Source organism: Crocodylus porosus, unplaced genomic scaffold (genome assembly GCF_001723895.1).
Source record: "Crocodylus porosus isolate Cpor-Errol unplaced genomic scaffold, CroPor_comp1, whole genome shotgun sequence".
Lineage (NCBI taxonomy): Eukaryota > Metazoa > Chordata > Crocodylia > Crocodylidae > Crocodylus > Crocodylus porosus.
Window position 1 is genome coordinate 13,551,308 of NW_017728943.1, and position 18,475 is coordinate 13,569,782.

The 18,475-nt window shown below is 48.2% G+C and overlaps 1 protein-coding gene across 1 annotated transcript in view; it reads left to right on the forward strand.

Moving 5' to 3' along the window:
- Window positions 1-720: 720 nt before the first annotated feature.
- CASQ2 (calsequestrin 2) overlaps window positions 721-18,475 on the forward strand; it is a 44,349-nt gene continuing 26,594 nt past the window's right edge. The window contains exons 1-3 of the mRNA XM_019548743.1: window positions 721-1,299; window positions 15,110-15,194; window positions 17,427-17,527. Coding sequence (XP_019404288.1) covers window positions 1,066-1,299; window positions 15,110-15,194; window positions 17,427-17,527 — 420 coding nt within the window. The 5' untranslated portion in view covers window positions 721-1,065. The remainder of the gene's footprint in view (window positions 1,300-15,109; window positions 15,195-17,426; window positions 17,528-18,475) is intronic.

An 18,475-nucleotide genomic window follows, 5' to 3' on the forward strand; every position in this document is an offset into this window, starting at 1 on the left:
CTGCACACTTCCAGATCACAGGGATATTGAGGCATGAAGGACCTAACTCCACTGACAATCCAATTCCCTGCAGTGAGGAGAACAAACTGAATGGCTAGGGTGCATGACCCACTGAACCAAACTGATCACCCTTGCTTAACATCCCAGAAGGAGGAGAGGACCCCAAAGGTCTTCACTGTGCTTGCTCCCTGAGGGCAAAGGGATGTGGGGTTGTTCTTGATGGAGTGACCTGATGGAGATGGTGGTCAAGCTCTGGAATGGGTTACCTAGAGAGGTGGTAGAAGCTCCATCCTTGGAGATTTTTGAGGCTCAGCTCAACAAAGCCCTGGCTGGAATGATATAGTTGGGCTGGTTCTGCTCTGAGCAGAGGGTTGGACTAAATGACCTCCTGAGGTCCCTTCCAATCGTCATTTTATATGATTCTATGATTTTATGACTCATTCTTACACATTTCATCACAATTCTGCTGCAAGATTGATCAGCTTGTTCAGTTCTTTCCAGAATCCAAACATTTCAATATCTAGGCATTAATCCATGGTATCTAGAAGGAAAAGTATCTTTAGTGCCCCAGTAACTATTGTAAAAAGTCCTACTAGGGCAGATTGTACTTTGATTCCTATATAATTGAACGCCTTTCCTTGGTAAAATCTGCCTGCGTGTGTTCTCAATAGCAACATCCTCCCATTCTCTCTCTCTGTCTTACTCACTCATTCCCTCTCTCTCTTTCTCTCAGAGGATGCAGAGTGCCAGCAAGTCCCTCAATGGTGTCATATCTGTCCTTTTTATTCATTGCAGGGTTTATTTTTAGCTTGAAACAACTGCTTCCTAAAAATGGAGTTCCTAATGACACAGAAGCCAGGCAGAGCTATGTAAGGTATCCAGGGGCTTGGCCTCACAGCTTCTCCTGTCTGTCTCTTTGTCTTGAGCCCAGGATTGCAAAGTTTGCTGCTTCCCACTTGGCCTTGAAGAGCTGGACTGGTCATCTGGAAGGCAGAGGAAACATAAGCTCCATTCGTTGTCTCCCTCCACAGATAAACAAGAAAAGGTTGGACACCCATTGCCCCAATGAAGGTGGCTTTCTGGCTTGTGGCAGGTTTGTGCCTGCTTTTCTGCTGCAAGGCAGAAGAAGGACTGAATTTCCCCACCTACGATGGGAAGGATCGGGTGATTGACCTGAACGAGAAGAACTATAAGCAGGCACTGAAGAAGTACGACATGCTCTGCCTGCTCTTCCATGAGCCCATGAGTTCTGATAAAGCCTCTCAGAAGCAGTTCCAGATGACAGAGATGGTTCTGGAGGTAAGTGCCAGTGCACGCATGTCTGTGTTGGGCTGTATCCCTGTTTGAGCTGGGGTCTACAGCTGCAGGGCAGTTTGCAGCTACTTGGAAAGAGACCTTGGGAAGGTCAGATGGGACAGGGACCCAGGGGCTGGGATGCTGGTCTGGATGTAGGTGGAATCCCTGGGACTAGAAAGCTTAAGAGACTAGGCTTTCCAGCACTACCCTCTCAGGAAACATCCATGCTGGGTTGTGTCAGGATTTCTGTACCCAGCCAAAACCAAGAAACCCTGCAGAACCCAATAATGGGTTGCACACTAGATCACAATCTTCCAAATCTCTGGAAGACTGGAGGTTGCAGGCTGAATTCAGAGCAAATGTCTGGATTGCTTATTTTACACAAGCAGTTTCACTCATATGCTCATATGAACCCAATGTTCTACTTGTCAAGGAATCATCTTGGGGGGGGGTAGTCCTCATCTGCAGAGGAGCCCTTTGTAAACAGTGCCACAAAGACATTATTTGCCTCTTATTCTTAAAAGCCCCCTGTCCACGCTGGCACAGAAATTGTCCTGTATTTCTGGTACTGTTGCCTGCTGGGAGTTCCTCTGTAGCTGCTCGTTAGTGACCTCAATATAACTGTTCCTTTCTGAGCTGGAAAACATACAATTAATAATTCAGGGAGAGGAAAGACCTAAGTAACTGATCCTCAGTAAAGTGGAATGAGGTAAGAATTACCTGACGGACTTGTAGCACAAAACGCTACCTGTAATATCCTGGATTATACTGCAGTGTTTGGATTTGGGAAGAAAGGAGGCTTTAGGTATTTATGTTCCTCATTGGACTCAGGGCCTTGTTACATGGTAATGTCGCGCAGCTCCTGGAGCTCTTAACCCCTGGATTGTCTGCACGCTAACACCTTTAAGTGGCTTAAAAAACCTGTTATGCAGCAAAAATTTATACCACTCCAAGGCAGGATTTCTTAATCTGCATAGCCCCACTTCTGTTCCATTAAGATGCAGCCACTCCCCACAGATGTGCCTCCCAAATTGAGGGTGTGACTGCAAGCTAGCACTAAACTGATCAACGTTTGTGTGACTTACAGTGTGGCATGTAACAAGGCCCTTAGAAATGCTGTCCAATAACTGAATATTTCTGTTTGGAGAAATGAAGGATTAAAGGGACAGTGACACTTTATCTTTCAGGTGTGGGGTTAAATATGCTTCATCATAAGAAAATAGCAACTGGATGTTAAAAGGTTAGCCCATCCTGAGCATGTACTAACTCAGGTCCAAAATCTCCAAGTTGACTCACTCAATTCAACACTGAAGATGACTGGAACACCAAGGAGATTTTATTTGCATAATAATGATGATGATGATGGTTTGCCCAGGCAAACAAGGGTATAGAATTTCACAAAGCTAAGTTAATAGCAGTGCCACAGAGCTCCTGATCTCTGGGTGAAATGTTTGTCATTGATGCTACCAAGGCACTGCTATTTAAAAAGGTAACCACCAGAAGGTTATTTGGTGCTACATAAATGGCAATTGATTCCTAAACATGTATTTATGGAAGTTTGACAGATGACAGTATCTTTTATGTTCCCTGGGCAATGTTCCTCGTGAAGTTCATGTCCACAGTAACAATGTCACCTATTAAACATGCAATAGCTATCTTGTTAAATGTCCTTGGAAATATTCATTTTTCAGGACAGATCCAGGGCTTAGAGCAGGAGTAGCCCTAGTTTAGAATTGTGGAGATCTATGGGTGCTGCTTGCTGCTCCTCCACAAACTTCCCATGTCACCTGGGCAAGCCATTAAGGCTTAGGTCAACAAGATGACTTGGGTCCCTGGCCTCAAACCTCAAGACCTCACCCAGCTATACCTAAAAGCCCCTAGAGCCCACAGACCTCTCAGTTTTCAATTTTAAAGTGCAGCTGGGCATGCCCATAAGTGCTTCAGGTTTGACAGGTCTGAGCAGCTCAGCTCCCAGCCTGGTCAGGATTCCCAAACAGGCCATACCTCTGCCCGAGCTATTAGTAGATCTTGGTCTCCTATGTAAAGAACTACCAAAGGACAATAGGCTTAAAATACTGCACACTCCCAAAGAGGCTGAGGGGGCACAGAGAGGTGGGCTGATGAGGTTCATTCCAGGTCTAGAGCACATTACACCTACACCTCTCTCTGGTAATCTAAGGTATGAGGCCAACGGCTGAATGAGACAGGAAGACTCAGTCATCTGTTCACTCCTGCAGATGATTTCTGCAAAACATATTGATGGAGCAGTAAATGTTGCTAGTGCTGGGGCAGGGGCGATGGGGTCTGAGGAGAAAGGAGTTAGTGACTGGTCTGGACTGGAGGGCATTTCACCTCTTCCCAGCAACTTCTTTGCTGCCTGTTCACAGCACGTAATAACACTGCCCAGGAGCTGGGGCATTCACTCCTAGAATCCATAGGTGGATGGGGGCGATACAGTAGGATAGGCTGCATCAGCCCCTGAGCCAGAGAAACACTGGTGGCCCCTGATGAAATTTAAGCACATGCATAAGTGTTTTGCTGAGCTGTCAGCAGGAGGAACACAATGCACAGCAAGGCGTTTCCAAAGCAGGCACTGTGCAGCAGTGTCGTGGGCACAATCTGCCCATGTGTGTCCATGCTGATGCAGGCCTTCTCAAGCTGAGGAGATAACCAGCCTAGTGAGGGAGCATCAGACATATCACTGCACATGTGCAGGTAGCTACCTGAGTGTTACAGACCCTAGAGTAAGCAGAGAAGTTTGTCCCAGGCCCCTCTGTGTTGCTGTCAATATGCAAGGTTCCAATAGATGGCAGTCCTCTCAGAGGGTCCACGCACCTAGTGCCAGCCTGCTGAGACACTCTGGACCTGGGCATGGCCACAGCCCACATACCTCAACAGATACCACTATAACCAACAGCCATGGAAGTTTGGGATTTGTTAGGCCTCCAAGTCCCTCAACAGAGTCCCCCTCTGAAGTCCTGCCCTGTGGTCAGGGGTTTCCTACTCAGGCTTTAGTCATGCAAAACCTGCCTCTGGGTGACCTTACTGCTCATAAGGGGGTAAGCTCTTGTTCTTTGGCAGCAGCTAACTCGTCCTCAGTGCAGGCAGGCAGCCAGTTCTCTGTCAGAGGTGATAAAGCTGCAGCATTTCCTTGCATCTGCCCATCAGTTGCTGCGTGGCTAGGAGGGGGCCCCGGTTCCAGTTCCTTCAACCCTCCTCCTGCCCATTGCAGAGGAGCCAGGATTGGCACTGTTCTCTCTGCCGGCAGCTGCAGGGAGCGTCCATTTAGCTCCATCTTGTAGGTTACTGCTGGGCAGGTGCCCTCTCAATCTTTTGTGCTGTTGGGGATGCTTGGCCACTGGTACCCATATGGAGTGGAGAACAGTGCTGTAAAACAGCAGCACCTCATAGTGGTCACTGAGCAGCCTCTGGTTGCCTATTGGTGGCTTCCAGGTCTTGGCTACATGATCCTTCTCTTCTGCCCTCTCTCGCTGCCTAAGGCCTGCTGCTATAGTAAGCTATCAGCCATGGGTATTACTTGTAATAACACTGGGGGAACCATATGTCCCAGTTTGGCCAGGTCAGTCCCAGATTTCAAAGGCTGGTCCCAGACAGCTGGGGAAAATTTAAATAAGAATCCCAGGCATGGGGCACAATCCAGCAGAGAGGTGGAGAGGCATGGTGCACCAGGCAGCTCCACCTCCCCTACAAACTGTTCCTGCGTTTCTGATGGAGGGCGTTTTCCACAGCCTGCAGCAGTGCTTCTGACTTGCGGGGAAGTAAGGGGACAGTGTCCTTAACTGTCCCAGATTTCTTTATGGCCACTCTATTTAGCACCCACAGTGTGACACAATAACAGCTTCCACCTTAGCTGACACCAGGGTATGAAGCAAGGACCCTCAGAGCTTACAGCATGAGCCAGCATAGATTAAGCTAAAGAGTTAGAGACTGTAAGAGACTGCTGACCACTCTGGACAGGGCACAAAAAGAGAAGACCATGCACACACATGGATGGACACACGCAGACCAGTGCTTCTTTGTTATCCCCTGTTCATTTCCTCCTGTCTCATGACATCAGCTCCCAGACCCTTTCTTCATTGGAGCTGCCTCCTCCTCTCTCCAAGCTCGGCAGCAAGCATTGCAAATTGAATTATTTCTCCTTTCAGTGTGCCGGCACTCATCTCAAGGAATAATGTAACACCGGTAATGATCAGAGGGATTAGGGGCTTTGCCTCTGAAATGGGAGGCTTTAGCAAAGAGCTTGGGTTATCTCACGCACTGATGGGGCAGCCTGCAACCCAGCAGGTTCTTCATTCTTGTTCCCTTCATTAAAGTCTCTTGGATGTGCTCCCCCTCCATTGTCCCTTAGTCCCACCTGCATGTGCAAGTGCCTTAATAAAGAAGCTGAGCTAGCCTGACCATTTTTAGCTCTGCAGCAGCAGCAGCCACAGGCTGACATTTCATGGCTTGCTGCCCCACCTAAAACCAGTCTCATTTAATGTAAGAGAAGAGGTGCATTGTGCTTCCTATTTCAGATCAGGTCTGGTGTTTGGCATTCTGCCTCTGGCAATGGTCAACCTCAGCTGCTTCAGAACAAGACGAAACCCCATAACATACTTGGCTGGTTCTGAAATACACTCCATGAAAGGAAATTCCTCCTAACCACCTGGGGGAGATCTGCTCATAAGATCAAATAACCTCTCCCTGGTGCCCAAGAACCACAACTATTATTAGAGAGGTGAAGGTAGGCATGAGATCCAAGCCCCAAGTTAAAACTAAAGTGGGGAAAGGGTCAAGGTCTAGGTTCATGGCTTATTTGGGAGAAAAGGTTTGTGCTTTGGTTAGATGGTGCTGAAATCTAATAACCTATGAGCAGGGGGGAGACTGTTGAGAAAGATTGGTGGTTCCACCAATAGTCTAGGATCTCTAAGATACCATAACTGCAAGGGAATAGGGAACAAATGTGACCCCAGTGCCTAAAGAACTCTGCTGTCTACAGAAGTTCAAGCATTCAGCTGGTCACTGGCTTCATCCCAAGACCAACTGCTCTGCAGGCATCACCTAGAGACACAACAGAGCCCTGAGGGAGAAGAGCTTGTGCCAGTATGCAGACACTGTGCAAAGCAAGGGCTGCTCTGAGGTCTAGGTGTTATTACATGCCTTTCATGAGATACCTGGACAGCAGGAAACCATCCAGGAGATGCCGCTGCTCCAAGCCCATCACCCTTGGCCAGTGAAGGACCGGTGACTATGGAAGCTTATGCCTCTGACCCAGTCATTCTCTAAGGTGCCACCCTGCCCTAATTTCTGCCTCTCTTCCACAATGTTTGTCTAGTTTCTTTGGAGTCAGATCTGGGATTTCCACTCCTTCCCTAGCCAAATGAATCCACAGGCCATGAGAGCTCATCCTTAGGAAACAACACATCACTCTTCCCCAGTGCCTCAAGGGTCACAAAGGGTGCAGCAGATATTAATGAAGTAAGCTTCACCCTCTTCCATGGGTGCCATGAGTGCAGACAGCTGAATAACTGTTCTGATGCCACTTTGTGATCAATCTGATACTGCCTGGGTACTTCAGATGCAATTAATGAGAAACAATAAACTCCAGAGCGCATTGCTGCCAGGCGCACCATTTGAATGTGCATCTAGGAGCTCAGCACATTGAGCCGGGTTGGAGCAGCCCCAGCTGGCAGGGAACCCAAGAGGTCAGCCTGCCAGCCCAGGGCTACTACTCCCAGCTCAACATGCTGGGATGGGCTGGCTGCATGAGGGTGCTTCAGTGCAGGGCTAGCTGGCAGGCAGCGCCTGCACTCAAGCACCCTCATCCATGCCCCAGCCAGCTGGGGCAGCATCTACACATGCACCGCTGTTGAGTTTTTTACTTCACAGCAGGATGGTACTTGTACTTACTAAGCAGCTAATTAGTCTGCTGCTCAGTAAATGTCTCATGCAGACCCACTCTGTGTTACAGAGGAAACACCCGTTGTGCCCTGTCCCATGGTGACTTCATTTCTCTTCCTTCTACATTCTTTACCTCCACATAAAATAAAAATAATCACCAACAGAAGTGTATGGTTACTCTTCACATGTGAGAAAACATAGCATCTGGAAGAGCTAAGCTGACTGCTGTCTATAAAAACACTTGAGAGGGTGGCAGGCATAAATGACCTGGAGGGAGGACAACTATTTCAGCCAAAGGACAATGCTGGCATTAGAACAAGAGGGTATCAATTGGCCTTGAATAAATTTAGGCTGGACATGAGAAGAAGGTCCCTGACTGTCAGAGCAGTGAGAGTCTGATACAGTCTCCTAGGAGGAGCCAAGGGGACATAAAACCTGACCAGTGTCCTCTTTCTTGATTAAAAAAGCCTACCTCCCCCGACAAACTCCCCTGTTACCTTCCCTGACTACTTGGCCTATATAGCCATAACTAGGTTCAGTTGTGATCAGAAGCCCGGAGCAGCAATCGCCCCCATTTCACTCATTATATCACAGTGTTCCCTCTTACAGCCTCCACAAACTACCATCATACCAGCTTTCAGCACCAACTCCTTGGCTCACAGGGGCCTCCTTCTTTCCCAGGAAAAGGCCCCCTAAGGCAGCCCACTTTGTGAGCCCCACTGTTTCCAGGTTGAACTAGAGTCAGTGAGCAGGGAAATCCTCTCCAGCCTTGTGTTCTTACATGGATCATGGTTGGTTAGTGAAAGGGACTATACACTGGAGTTGTCTGTAGTGGAAAGGGACTAGGCTCAGTCACCTAGGAGGTTCTGGCCAAGCCAAAATCCAGTATCCCAAAGTATCCTTATCTTCATATTGAAGCCAAGGAGTCTGTGGTGCAGCTTGGAAGATACCTCCCCATGGTCACACAGTGCCAAGAACCACCCAGCACTCCATCCTATGCTTTCTCCATAATCCTATCAGACTAGAGACAATGTTTCCTCATATCCCTCTTGAAATTGTCTTGGATTTACTTCATTTCACTCTTCCTGACTATACGCTCCTCATTATATAACTGTCTCCCTCATGCTCTCTGGCACCCATGACCCCTCTGAGACCTGAAGGCAGCTTCCATGTCCCTCACCCCTGTGTTGTACAGCAGAGCTCTGGCTAAGATCAGCTGTCAATATATGATAAATTCTCTCTCTGGGAACTTTATCCTGCCCTGGCAGGAAGATGCAGCCAAGGAGCTAACAAGTTTCCAACACCTCTAATCCCACACAGAATTAGGTTTATCCACATCTTTCCTTACAAGTCACTTCCTACAGCCCCTTGCACATTTCTTTTGCTTCTCTCTAAATTAAAAGGCCCATTTTTCTCTTGCATGTCTCTAATTCATTTCGTACACTCAGGGCGCAGTTGGCTTTGAGTATAAAAGAAGATAAGCCTCAGTGGGGAAGCTCAGAACCAGATCCAAAGTCCTCCAAATTCCCAGGGGTTTTAGATGCAGGGCTGGGCCTCAGGCCTATCTGGAGTACAAACAAAAAAAGCCAAATTTTGTAGCTAGGAACGAGGGTGAGGCAGGAGGGGAAAGGAACAAGGTGGTGCCACAGCCCTGACACCTGCTCAGTTCCAGCTCTGTGGAGAGAAGAGCGTGGGCTGCAGTTTTCTTGGGGACCATGCATTACTTCTATCCCCCACGTCATGCTGAGGAGCAGGAGCGGGGGCTGTGCTTTCTGAAACCAAGCTTCTCCCTGAGCTGCCAGCCTGACTCCGTGTGGGCTCATGCCTTAATGATAGAGACGGGCCCTGAGCATAAAGCCGCTGCCCTTCTGGTTAAACAAAGCCAAGCAGCAATGGTCTCAGCCCCACCACTGACTTCCTTCCCCCTGCGCCTTCCAAATTCAAGCCCGGTGAATCAGGATTCATCCTGCCAGGTTGCTTGAGAGTCCCGAGGCAGGTGTGGTTCCAAGTCACCTAACAGGGGACAAGGTCAGCACAGACAAGCGATGTGCCCATCTGCTCCTGGAGGTTCGGCCCATGGTCTGCCCACCTGAGTCGACAGGATCGCCTTCCCGGTGATGCTGACTAGCAGTGGTTAATGGAAATCCCAGGCAATCAAGACACCACCCCCGTAAACATCAGGAGGAGAAAGTGCCAGACTTCCCACAATACCTTGCCAGCTCATGGATTGGAAACTTGTGCCTTGGCTGATAGCTCACTAAAATTAGGGATGCCTAGCTCAGATAAAAATACAAGATTAAGTTAAACCTTTGGCAAGGTGTCCAAAGAGCACACTGAGTTTCCATTGGGCCAAGCTTTCTCCGCTGTATGTAATTATTGCCCATGAGCTGTGCTCCTGGCTCATGGGCTGAGAAATCCACCTTCTACCACCAGAGAAGAGACTCTTCTGAAGTGACTTCTGTGTGCTCCATATGTCCAGGTCTGCCATTAGACTTGAGGGTACCATTAACCTAAGGGGGGAGACTCCAGGGTGAGTGACCTCTGATGTTGGAAAGGACACTGGTTAAGTTCCCTCTGGTCCCACTGCCAGAGGGTGTGTTCATTTGCCAGAGTCTCTCATCTGGGCTTCCCCGCCTCTGCTCAGCCCCAGTGACAGTCGAAAGCATAACCAAGCAGCCAGATGTCTAGGGCAGCATGGCACATGGGAGCAGCAGGGACTTGTGGTTGCCACCATGCTGCCAGCACACATGCATGGCTGTGCAGCAGCTGATATTTTTCTGCACCCCACCCCCTGAAGTCAGTGCCCAGGGCAGCTGCTCCAGCTGTGATGCCCAAGTTACGCTACTGACCCACACTACAAAAGCACCAGAGTGCCCCTAAAAGAATTATAGTGGTGGGTGCAGCAGACAGACATGGGAAAGAAAAAAGAGGGCCCCCAACAGGGGGCCTTCTTGTTCTAAAGACAGAGCAAACCCACCGTGGGGCAGAAATACAGGTAGCAAAACAGTCTGTCAGCCTACAAAGCTTCACTGTGCCCCAAAGCATTCAGAGGAACAGTCAGTTCTTTGTCCACTTCTGCAAGTAAAAGCTTCTAGCATCTGGGGAGGGTTTTTTTAAGGCTAATTATCAACCAGGCCCTGGCCTTTAACATGTGCTTGAGCTTAGAGGAGCCACTAGGAAGAGCAGGGAAAGTTAAAGGAAGAATACAGTCGTTTGGGAAGTCTCCCTCCATGTTTTTCTATCCCTCCTTCCTCTCCAGTCTTTCGCTCTTTCACTGCCTCCAGTTAGACCAGAAGGAAACTGTCCTTGCTAAGTAATGGGCTATTAATGCCAAACTCCCTCAGACACCCAAACATGCCGCCCCTTCCCTCCCTGCTAGTGTCAAGGGCTGAATAAAGACAGCTTCAGAGTTTGCGGGATCCGAGGCAAAAGCTACTGCATGAAGCTGAGGGAAGGTGAAGTGACAAAATGAAATGCCACCCTACACTGGAAAGGGACTGGCAACAAAATTGGCTTCCCATATGAGGATTTGTGTGAGCATTTTCATGTATATCAGGAATGGAGTTGTTGTCTGGTGAGGCTGGTCTGGGATGCAGACCTTGAGAACCACCTCCCCATGCTATTGCTACCAGAACACCTCTCTCCTCCTCTGCCCAGTGAGGCTGGAAACAGCCCAAAAGCTTCCTATTGCAAAGTCTGAGACTAAGTAAGCATGGAGGACTTAGCATGACACAGCTGGAAGGATCTGACAGGGACATTTTTCTTTCCGCTACTGGAGACAGGGATTTGTATCACTGTCCAGTACTGAGCAGCCCACAGGACTTGGCACTTATGTAAGCAATTGCTTTGGGCTGATTTACTAACAGATCTCCAGGAGATTTGCTTCTCTTACCTGTGAGCTCTCAGCAGTTCCACAGGCCTCCATCTGATCATCCCTTTTATTCACCGTCACTGTAAGACGTCTAGAAGAATTCAAGGGGGCACCATCAGCTCTGCTGCCCTCAGAGTGCCAGGAAAGCCCCTGTCTCTCTCCCACTTCCAGGCCTAAGAGAGCTGTCTCCCAGCTGTCTCAGTGCTGAGAAAATCAGGAATTGGCTCAAGCAAACCTCAGGGGAGATTGTAGTGACATCAGTAAGGAGGGATAATGATTTTGAAGCAGTGTCAGAAGCTAAGACTCCAGCCCTCACAGAGGGCATGTTCCCCCTAGGATCCAGACAGCATGCTGGGGTTGTACAGGCCCCCCAGACATACCTGGCTATTCAGACTACTTGGCACCTGGAACCACAGTATCTCAGAGTTAACAGGGACCTCACAGGCCATCTAGTCCTACCCTCTGCACAAACTCAGGACATACCATTCATTACCTATCCCAGACAGATACCTATCCAGCCTGTTCTTGAAATTAAGGTAATGGCACAACCTCCATGGGCAGTTTGTTCCACTCACTGTCCTACTGTTCTTCTAGTTAGAAAGTTTTGTTCTAAGAGTTAATGTAAACCTGCTTCATTGCCATTTAAATCCCATAACTGCACTTCATCATCCACAATGGGGGGCCATCCACAATGACCAGTTAAGCCCAATTCTTCACTCTGCTTGGCTCCCATCCCTCTCACCATGCACCTGTTAACGTTAAATTACTCACTGTTGATGCAGGCTCAATGACAAGGGCTTGGATGGACACAAGCTTCACTGCATTTAAAAGAGTGGGGATATGCTCGGGATGGGGTGGGGGGTGGGAATGGAAGCTGTTCTTGCATTACAGCTCCTTCCCTCCTGAGGTCCTGAGCCAAAAGGATTGTCGAGATTAGAAACGTTATCTGCATTCAAATCCCACTAGCGTTACAGAATCAGAATATACTGTAAGCAGATACATAAATGCCAGATACTGTATTTGAGCAGGGGGCAGCCAGCCAAGCTACTCTGTTTCTGGCATTCTCTGTGCTCTGATATTTTGATGGCAACTCAAGTGCAGTGACAAGAACAAGGTCATACCTAGGTGCCACATCAAGCTCCCCTGACCAGCTGAGGGCCGAGCAAAGATAGTCATGCTTGTTAGCTCCTGAGCGGCTGTCACTGGGAAGGCAGCACCCTCTTCAGATGGGCCCCCCAACCACTTCTGCCACAATGGGAAGTGATGCTAGGAGAGATTCCCTGATGCTGGGCCCCAGTGTGCTGTGCATGGACACACACTGTACTACATGTTTAATATTATCCTATTAGCAAGGATGTCCCAGCGAAGATTTCTGATTGCCTGCACAGCTCACTACTCAGGACTGTCACTCAGACCCCTTCATCCAATGCACACCCTCCCCAGAACACCTCCACTCATTCCTATCCACTAGCAGCACACCTCTATCCAAGTTCACATGTACATACACACGTGTGCACACACATACACTCTAAGAGACCCAGTGCTAATGTATGTGAGCACATATGCACTTGTATACACATACATACACATACACACTGATATGACACACAGCTCCAGACACACACATGTACAGCTCTCTAGACACACACCACATACATGTACACCTCCATACTGTATCATTTTCTCCTCTTATATCCAAAAACATACACACACACACAGACAACCAGTCAACCCCCCCCCAACACGCATACACATTGTCCTACTGTTTCACATGCAGCTCTTTTCCTGTCTCCCACATTTCCTATGGACATGTATATATTCCCAAGTAGCTACTCAAACAGTCTCCTGCCTGTTCTGTACCTCCTCAAAACCTCAGCCATGTGAACCCAGGTGTTCACACACACGCACTTGTGTTCACAACTGCATCTCTGTGATCTCCCACACCCATCTACAACTGCTTACACTTCAAAACATGAGGACACATTCAAGAGCGGAAGTACATACACTGTGTGGGGGAGCTAGAGAGAACTTCAGGCATCAAAAGAGGCTTCAAAAATAATATCACAGCTCTAAGGCAGGCAACTTTCTGCCCAGTCACTTAGGTTGCCTCTTCTTGCCCCAGAAGTGTTAGCAATGGGCTGAACTGCTACTAGTGATTGCTGAGGTCTCCACTTTGCATCCCCACCCCCACCGCCCCGAGAAAGAAAGTGAGAGAGTTCTGTTATTAGTATTCATTATCTCTCTTAATCTCCTGTTATTTTCACTTCCAACGGGGTTTGGGTAGAGGCTATTTATAGTGGGAAGTTAGCAGACTGAACTTCTGTGGGTGAAGAACTATTGTATGACATTCATGCCTGTTTAGAGACAGGGTGTGGAGGGCACATAGTGTCTGCACCATGATAGACCCCAGCATGGCTGTGCCTTGCTCCTAAACCCTGTCCTAATCTGTCTGCAGTATTTCTCCTTCCTTCATCTTGTGGCTTGTAGCCATATCCAGAAGCAGAGCCCACAGCATGCCCTAATAGAGACACTTCTTCTCCAGGGGCCCTGGGGCTCCATTCCTGCTTCCTGACCCACATGGGATGTGGTTGTGTGGCTGTGGGTAGCTTATGAGCCACCTCATGGCAACTGAGACATTTGAATTCCCAAACCATGTGTTCTGCCTGCCATTCCCCAACCTGACACCCACCGGGACAAAAAGGTCACCAGCTCCAGCAGCCTCCTTTGTGATTCTCTCTTACAGCCACTCTGCAGCCTCTTTTGAGTGCTCCATTAAGGCCAAGGACAGGGGTAGGCAACCCCCAGCACATGTGCATGTTAAGGTCTTTTGCTTGACACTCACACTTCAGGGAAGGGGTCAGGGCTGTGCTGCCACAACAAATTGGGCCCTTTGTGGCTCCCCTGCCATCCTCCCCTGGCACGCCAACTTCTTACAAGCCAAGATTGTGGGTGCCTTTGGCTGACCCCTGGTCCTGCGCATTCTGCAAAGCAGAGCTGAAAAGGATTTTCATTTGGGTGGTGATTGGCACAGATGTGAAGAGGAGCTTGTTGTGCTTTGCTATTAGGAGCTGTTTCTGGAGCTGATTCGCTGAGGCTGGTTGTTGTTTCACTTTGCTTATGGTTGGTGTCCCACTCATCTCTGCCTTTCATTGCAAAGGTTTGATTGGATCCCAAAACACAGTAATTAGAGTGATAGAGAAGCAAGGCTGCAAGAGACCTCCACAGGCCATCCAATCCAACCCCCTGCCCAAGGCAAGATCATCCCTACAAAACTATCCCATACAACCATAATCTAAACTCTACATAAGACTACCATCAACCCTGATGCAACACCTTAACCTGCCACAGGTGAAGCAGGGTTCTCTGCTTTCCTCTCTTTGTTAAATGTCTCCTAAACATTAGGTCTGAATGTTGTTGGTTTTGTGTTTCAAGAGAGGCATAGATGAAACAGGCTGGGAAGGGAGACAGAGAAAACCCAGTAACAAAACGGAGGAATGTCTAAGGGACATGGTACTGGCCTGCTCTCTTCCTCTATTTCTGCTATCCATGTCCTGTGAAAGCCCCTGGCTGAGACATGACATGTTCTCACAGTGAATGTGGCCCTTCATTTCCACATGTCATTGTCTAGCATTTAGCAACAATGAGGTAAAATGCCTGCCAATCCCCAAGACTCACATTCCCACTGGCCTTGGGAAAGTGTTTGTTTCATGTCAATACACCCAGATCTTTTTCTAGCCGTGTCTCCTGTTTCGGTGTCCCTAGTTCAGGCTGTGAATGTAGCACCTGAATATCTGGGAGCAATCAGCAGCTCAGGGCATCACAGTTTAACTCAGCTCCATGACTGCAGGGGAGGAAATACAATCACTGTGACCTACAGGTAGCACGTCAGATAGTGTGTGATACAACCCACCCATCAACCCTGCCCGGGACCAGAATGTAGGTCACCTGTTGCTGAGGTGACATCCCAGCCGGCATGGTGACTTTTTGCTATCTTGCAGTGCCCATGTCATGTATGCTCCTCTCTCTGGATTTCCTCTACAGCTTGCAGCCCAGGTCCTGGAAGAGAAAGGGATCGGCTTTGGGATGGTAGATTCCAAGAAAGATGCAAAGCTTGCCAAAAAACTCGGTAAGTGTGGGGAACCTTCACTGGTAGCAGGTGACATGCATTCTTGCAGCTCAGCTCGGTGCCACCAGAGTAGAAGAGAGCAGCTTAATTGTGTAGCCTGCTTCTTACCAAGGGAAGAGACGCAATAGATCTGGCTTTCAAGAAGCCAGTCTCTCTGTGGCTTATATTCATGGGAGCACATTTATCATACGAATCATGGATCTGAAGTCATGCTATTCCTCTATCATGGGATCCCTCAGACTAGATGTGAACACCGAGGGGTGGTCATGTGCTTCCATTTGGGAAACACTTTCCTCACCTAAAATGGTTTAGAACTGGTGACCCACTACAGAGATAAGCAGCTGATGTGTTCCACCCCAGAAGCAGCTGCATTTCTGTGGAGGGACATTTCTTCATATATAGCTTGCGGGGTAGTATTCTATGTATATGATGTCACATAAATGTATGCTGAAACTTAATGAGCCTCAAGCAGTTCGGGCTCACTTTGGCCTCCTAGCCAGTTTTTATTCTATGCAAACTTGATCTCACCATCTCTAGGTGGGGGGACCACCATTTCTACACAGATAAAATCCCAGGTCTGCATCCGAATGAATTGTCCTAAAGTTAAGGGATGTTCAGATTTGGGATAAGAGTCCAGTATTACTTGTCATTATCATTTGCTTTATACTTGCAGTATGAATGAAAAAGCTACATCCTGTGCCTACCTCAGCGTTCTTACGATTGGAAGGAGAGTCATAATCCCTGAAGTTCCGGCCTGTGTAAGAACCAAAATGGTCACACGGTTTTGGTTCTCAGCTCTGGGTCTCTATTCAGCTCTGTCCCTAAGTGTAACATCTCCCAGTAGAGCATTCAGAGAAGTTTCCCACTAGAAACTTGCACTGGACTGGCAAATGGGCCCACGTGAGCAGGCTACTGACCATGTTTTCCCAGAACACCTTGGGAAATAAAGGCCCTGTTACACCTTACACTGCCCCACAAATGTTGATCAGCTTAGTGCTGGCTCAGAGCTTGAAGCAGTCACACCTTAGAGCTCAAAACCTTCTCGGACTGTCTCCCACATGCACAGCTGTGACTTCCCACTAGAAGCCTAGTGAGCAGGGCTGGTGAACTAGGACAGGCTTTTATCCCTGCAATACAGGCAGGGATGTGAGCAATGGGTTGCGGGAGCGAGGGGGGGAAGGAACATGTAACCGCCAATGTCATCTGCCTCCCCTGGAGCCTGGCACAGGCACAGACAACATGCTGGTGACAAGGCAGCACCTTCCGCTCCTCCTCCCCCCACCCCACCATCACCACTACCACAAGGGCTGCTAAATGCTCCTGCCAGCCATGGCATCCTGCTGCAAGAGGAACCCAGTGGGGCAGTGCAGACCAGTGTCAGAGCCCCCCAGTGCAGTGCCCTCTGCATCCTCAGCAATGCCTCATGCAGCTTTCCTTTTTCTCTTGTGCTGGGCTACACTTTGCCTGCCCTGCAGCAGCATCCTGGTGCACTGGCTCCGCCCCACCCCTCCCTCTCACTCCCCTCTGGCCCTGACCTGCCTCAAGCCTGTTGCCATCTTCAGCTGCACACAGAAACACCATGTGAGAGAAGGGCCATGGCATCCTGGGATACTGGTGGACTTCAAATTTAGAGGCACAGCTGTGGGGAGTAACCACACTTTAATGGAACAGGAGCAAAGTTATGTGATCAGAGATAACCCTGCCCTGGAGTGGCATAACTTTGAGCTGCATAATGAGTGCTTTAAGCCACTTAAAGGTGTTAACATGCAGCCAGTCCAGGGGTTAAGAGCTCCAGGAGCCATCTAAAATTACTATATAACAAGGCCCTAAGGGTGCCTATACACATGCTCTGATGCAATCTAATTAAAACATGTCAGAGCAGACTCAATTAATCAAATCTGCTGTGTTCTAATTAGCATGCTTTACCATCACCACCGTGTCCCATGTTTAAGCCCCTGTGGGTTTAAAAATGGCCACTGGGACACTTTAACTAAAGTTTGTTGAATGAGCTTTATTAAAGTATCCTGTGGCCATTTTTAAATACATGGGGACTAAATATATGTGTTGCTGCAACATTTTAATTAGAGTGGCTCTCCAGGAACCACTCATTAAAATGCACCCCACTGCCAAGCATGTGTATAGACACCCTAAGAGGCTTGAGCCTCTGAGTAACATCTTAACCCTTTCTGTGGCCTTCTGACCTTGTTATACCCTTTTGTCTACTTCTTCCAGGGTTGGTTGAAGAAGGAAGCCTCTATGTCTTTAAGGAGGAGCGTCTGATTGAGTTTGATGGGGAGCTGGCCACAGATGTCATAGTGGAATTCCTCCTGGATGTAAGCACAGATGAGACCAGGTCTTGGCATATATTTCCCAAAATATGCAAATATTTGCAAATATTCCTTTTAGTAGAAACCGTTAAGGTAAAATAAACCAGTGTAACTCCACAGAACATCACAGCATTGTACCTATGTGAGTGAGAGGAGAATTTGGCTTGTAGAATTTAGACCTATTGGATCACTTAGTCCTTTACAGATTCATATATGTAGGGTTGGAAGAATCTATGAATCTATAAAGGACTAAGTGATCCAATAGGTCAAAATTCTACAAGCCAAATTCTTTAGAGCCTGTTCTCAACACAATACTGGCATTTGCTGCAAAATACAGAAATAATGTCACTCACCCAGCTGACTTTCTGTATGTTTTCCCTCTCGTTATTGGAGGGACATGAGAATGAAACAGGATCACTGGTTTAGAGAAGGACTACCTTGGCCCATTGTACTCTGAAGAATTCACAGGGCTTTACTAAGCCTGGTGATTATCATTATCTGCTTTTTGTAGCTGGAGAAACGGAGGCACACAATGGTTTTATGGAAGCCCTAAGCTTACCAGCGGAGGCAGTGAGGCAACTCACGTCTCCAAATGTATTACTCTACAAGATCATTTGATTTCATCCAAGAAGATTTCAGATCCTGATGTTTGACACCACCTGAAGTGAGACTCCTCTTACCCGTGACTTCATAATCCTCTTCATCGTTTTGTCACAGACAAGAGGGGCCTGGCCTCAGAGGGGGAAATGATTGAGCAGCAGACTGGAGGGGACTTCCAAGATAGAACTGTAGTGGGCATATGGGTTTAGTTTTCTGGGATAGTGGGAATAACTGCATCTCAACTTAAAAAACAGAGTAGGTGAGATGATGAGTTGGTAGCAAAGATATGGAGCAGGGCTTAATTTCTAACAGTATATCCCAGTATAACTCCCTGGACTATCGTGGTGCCCCTTT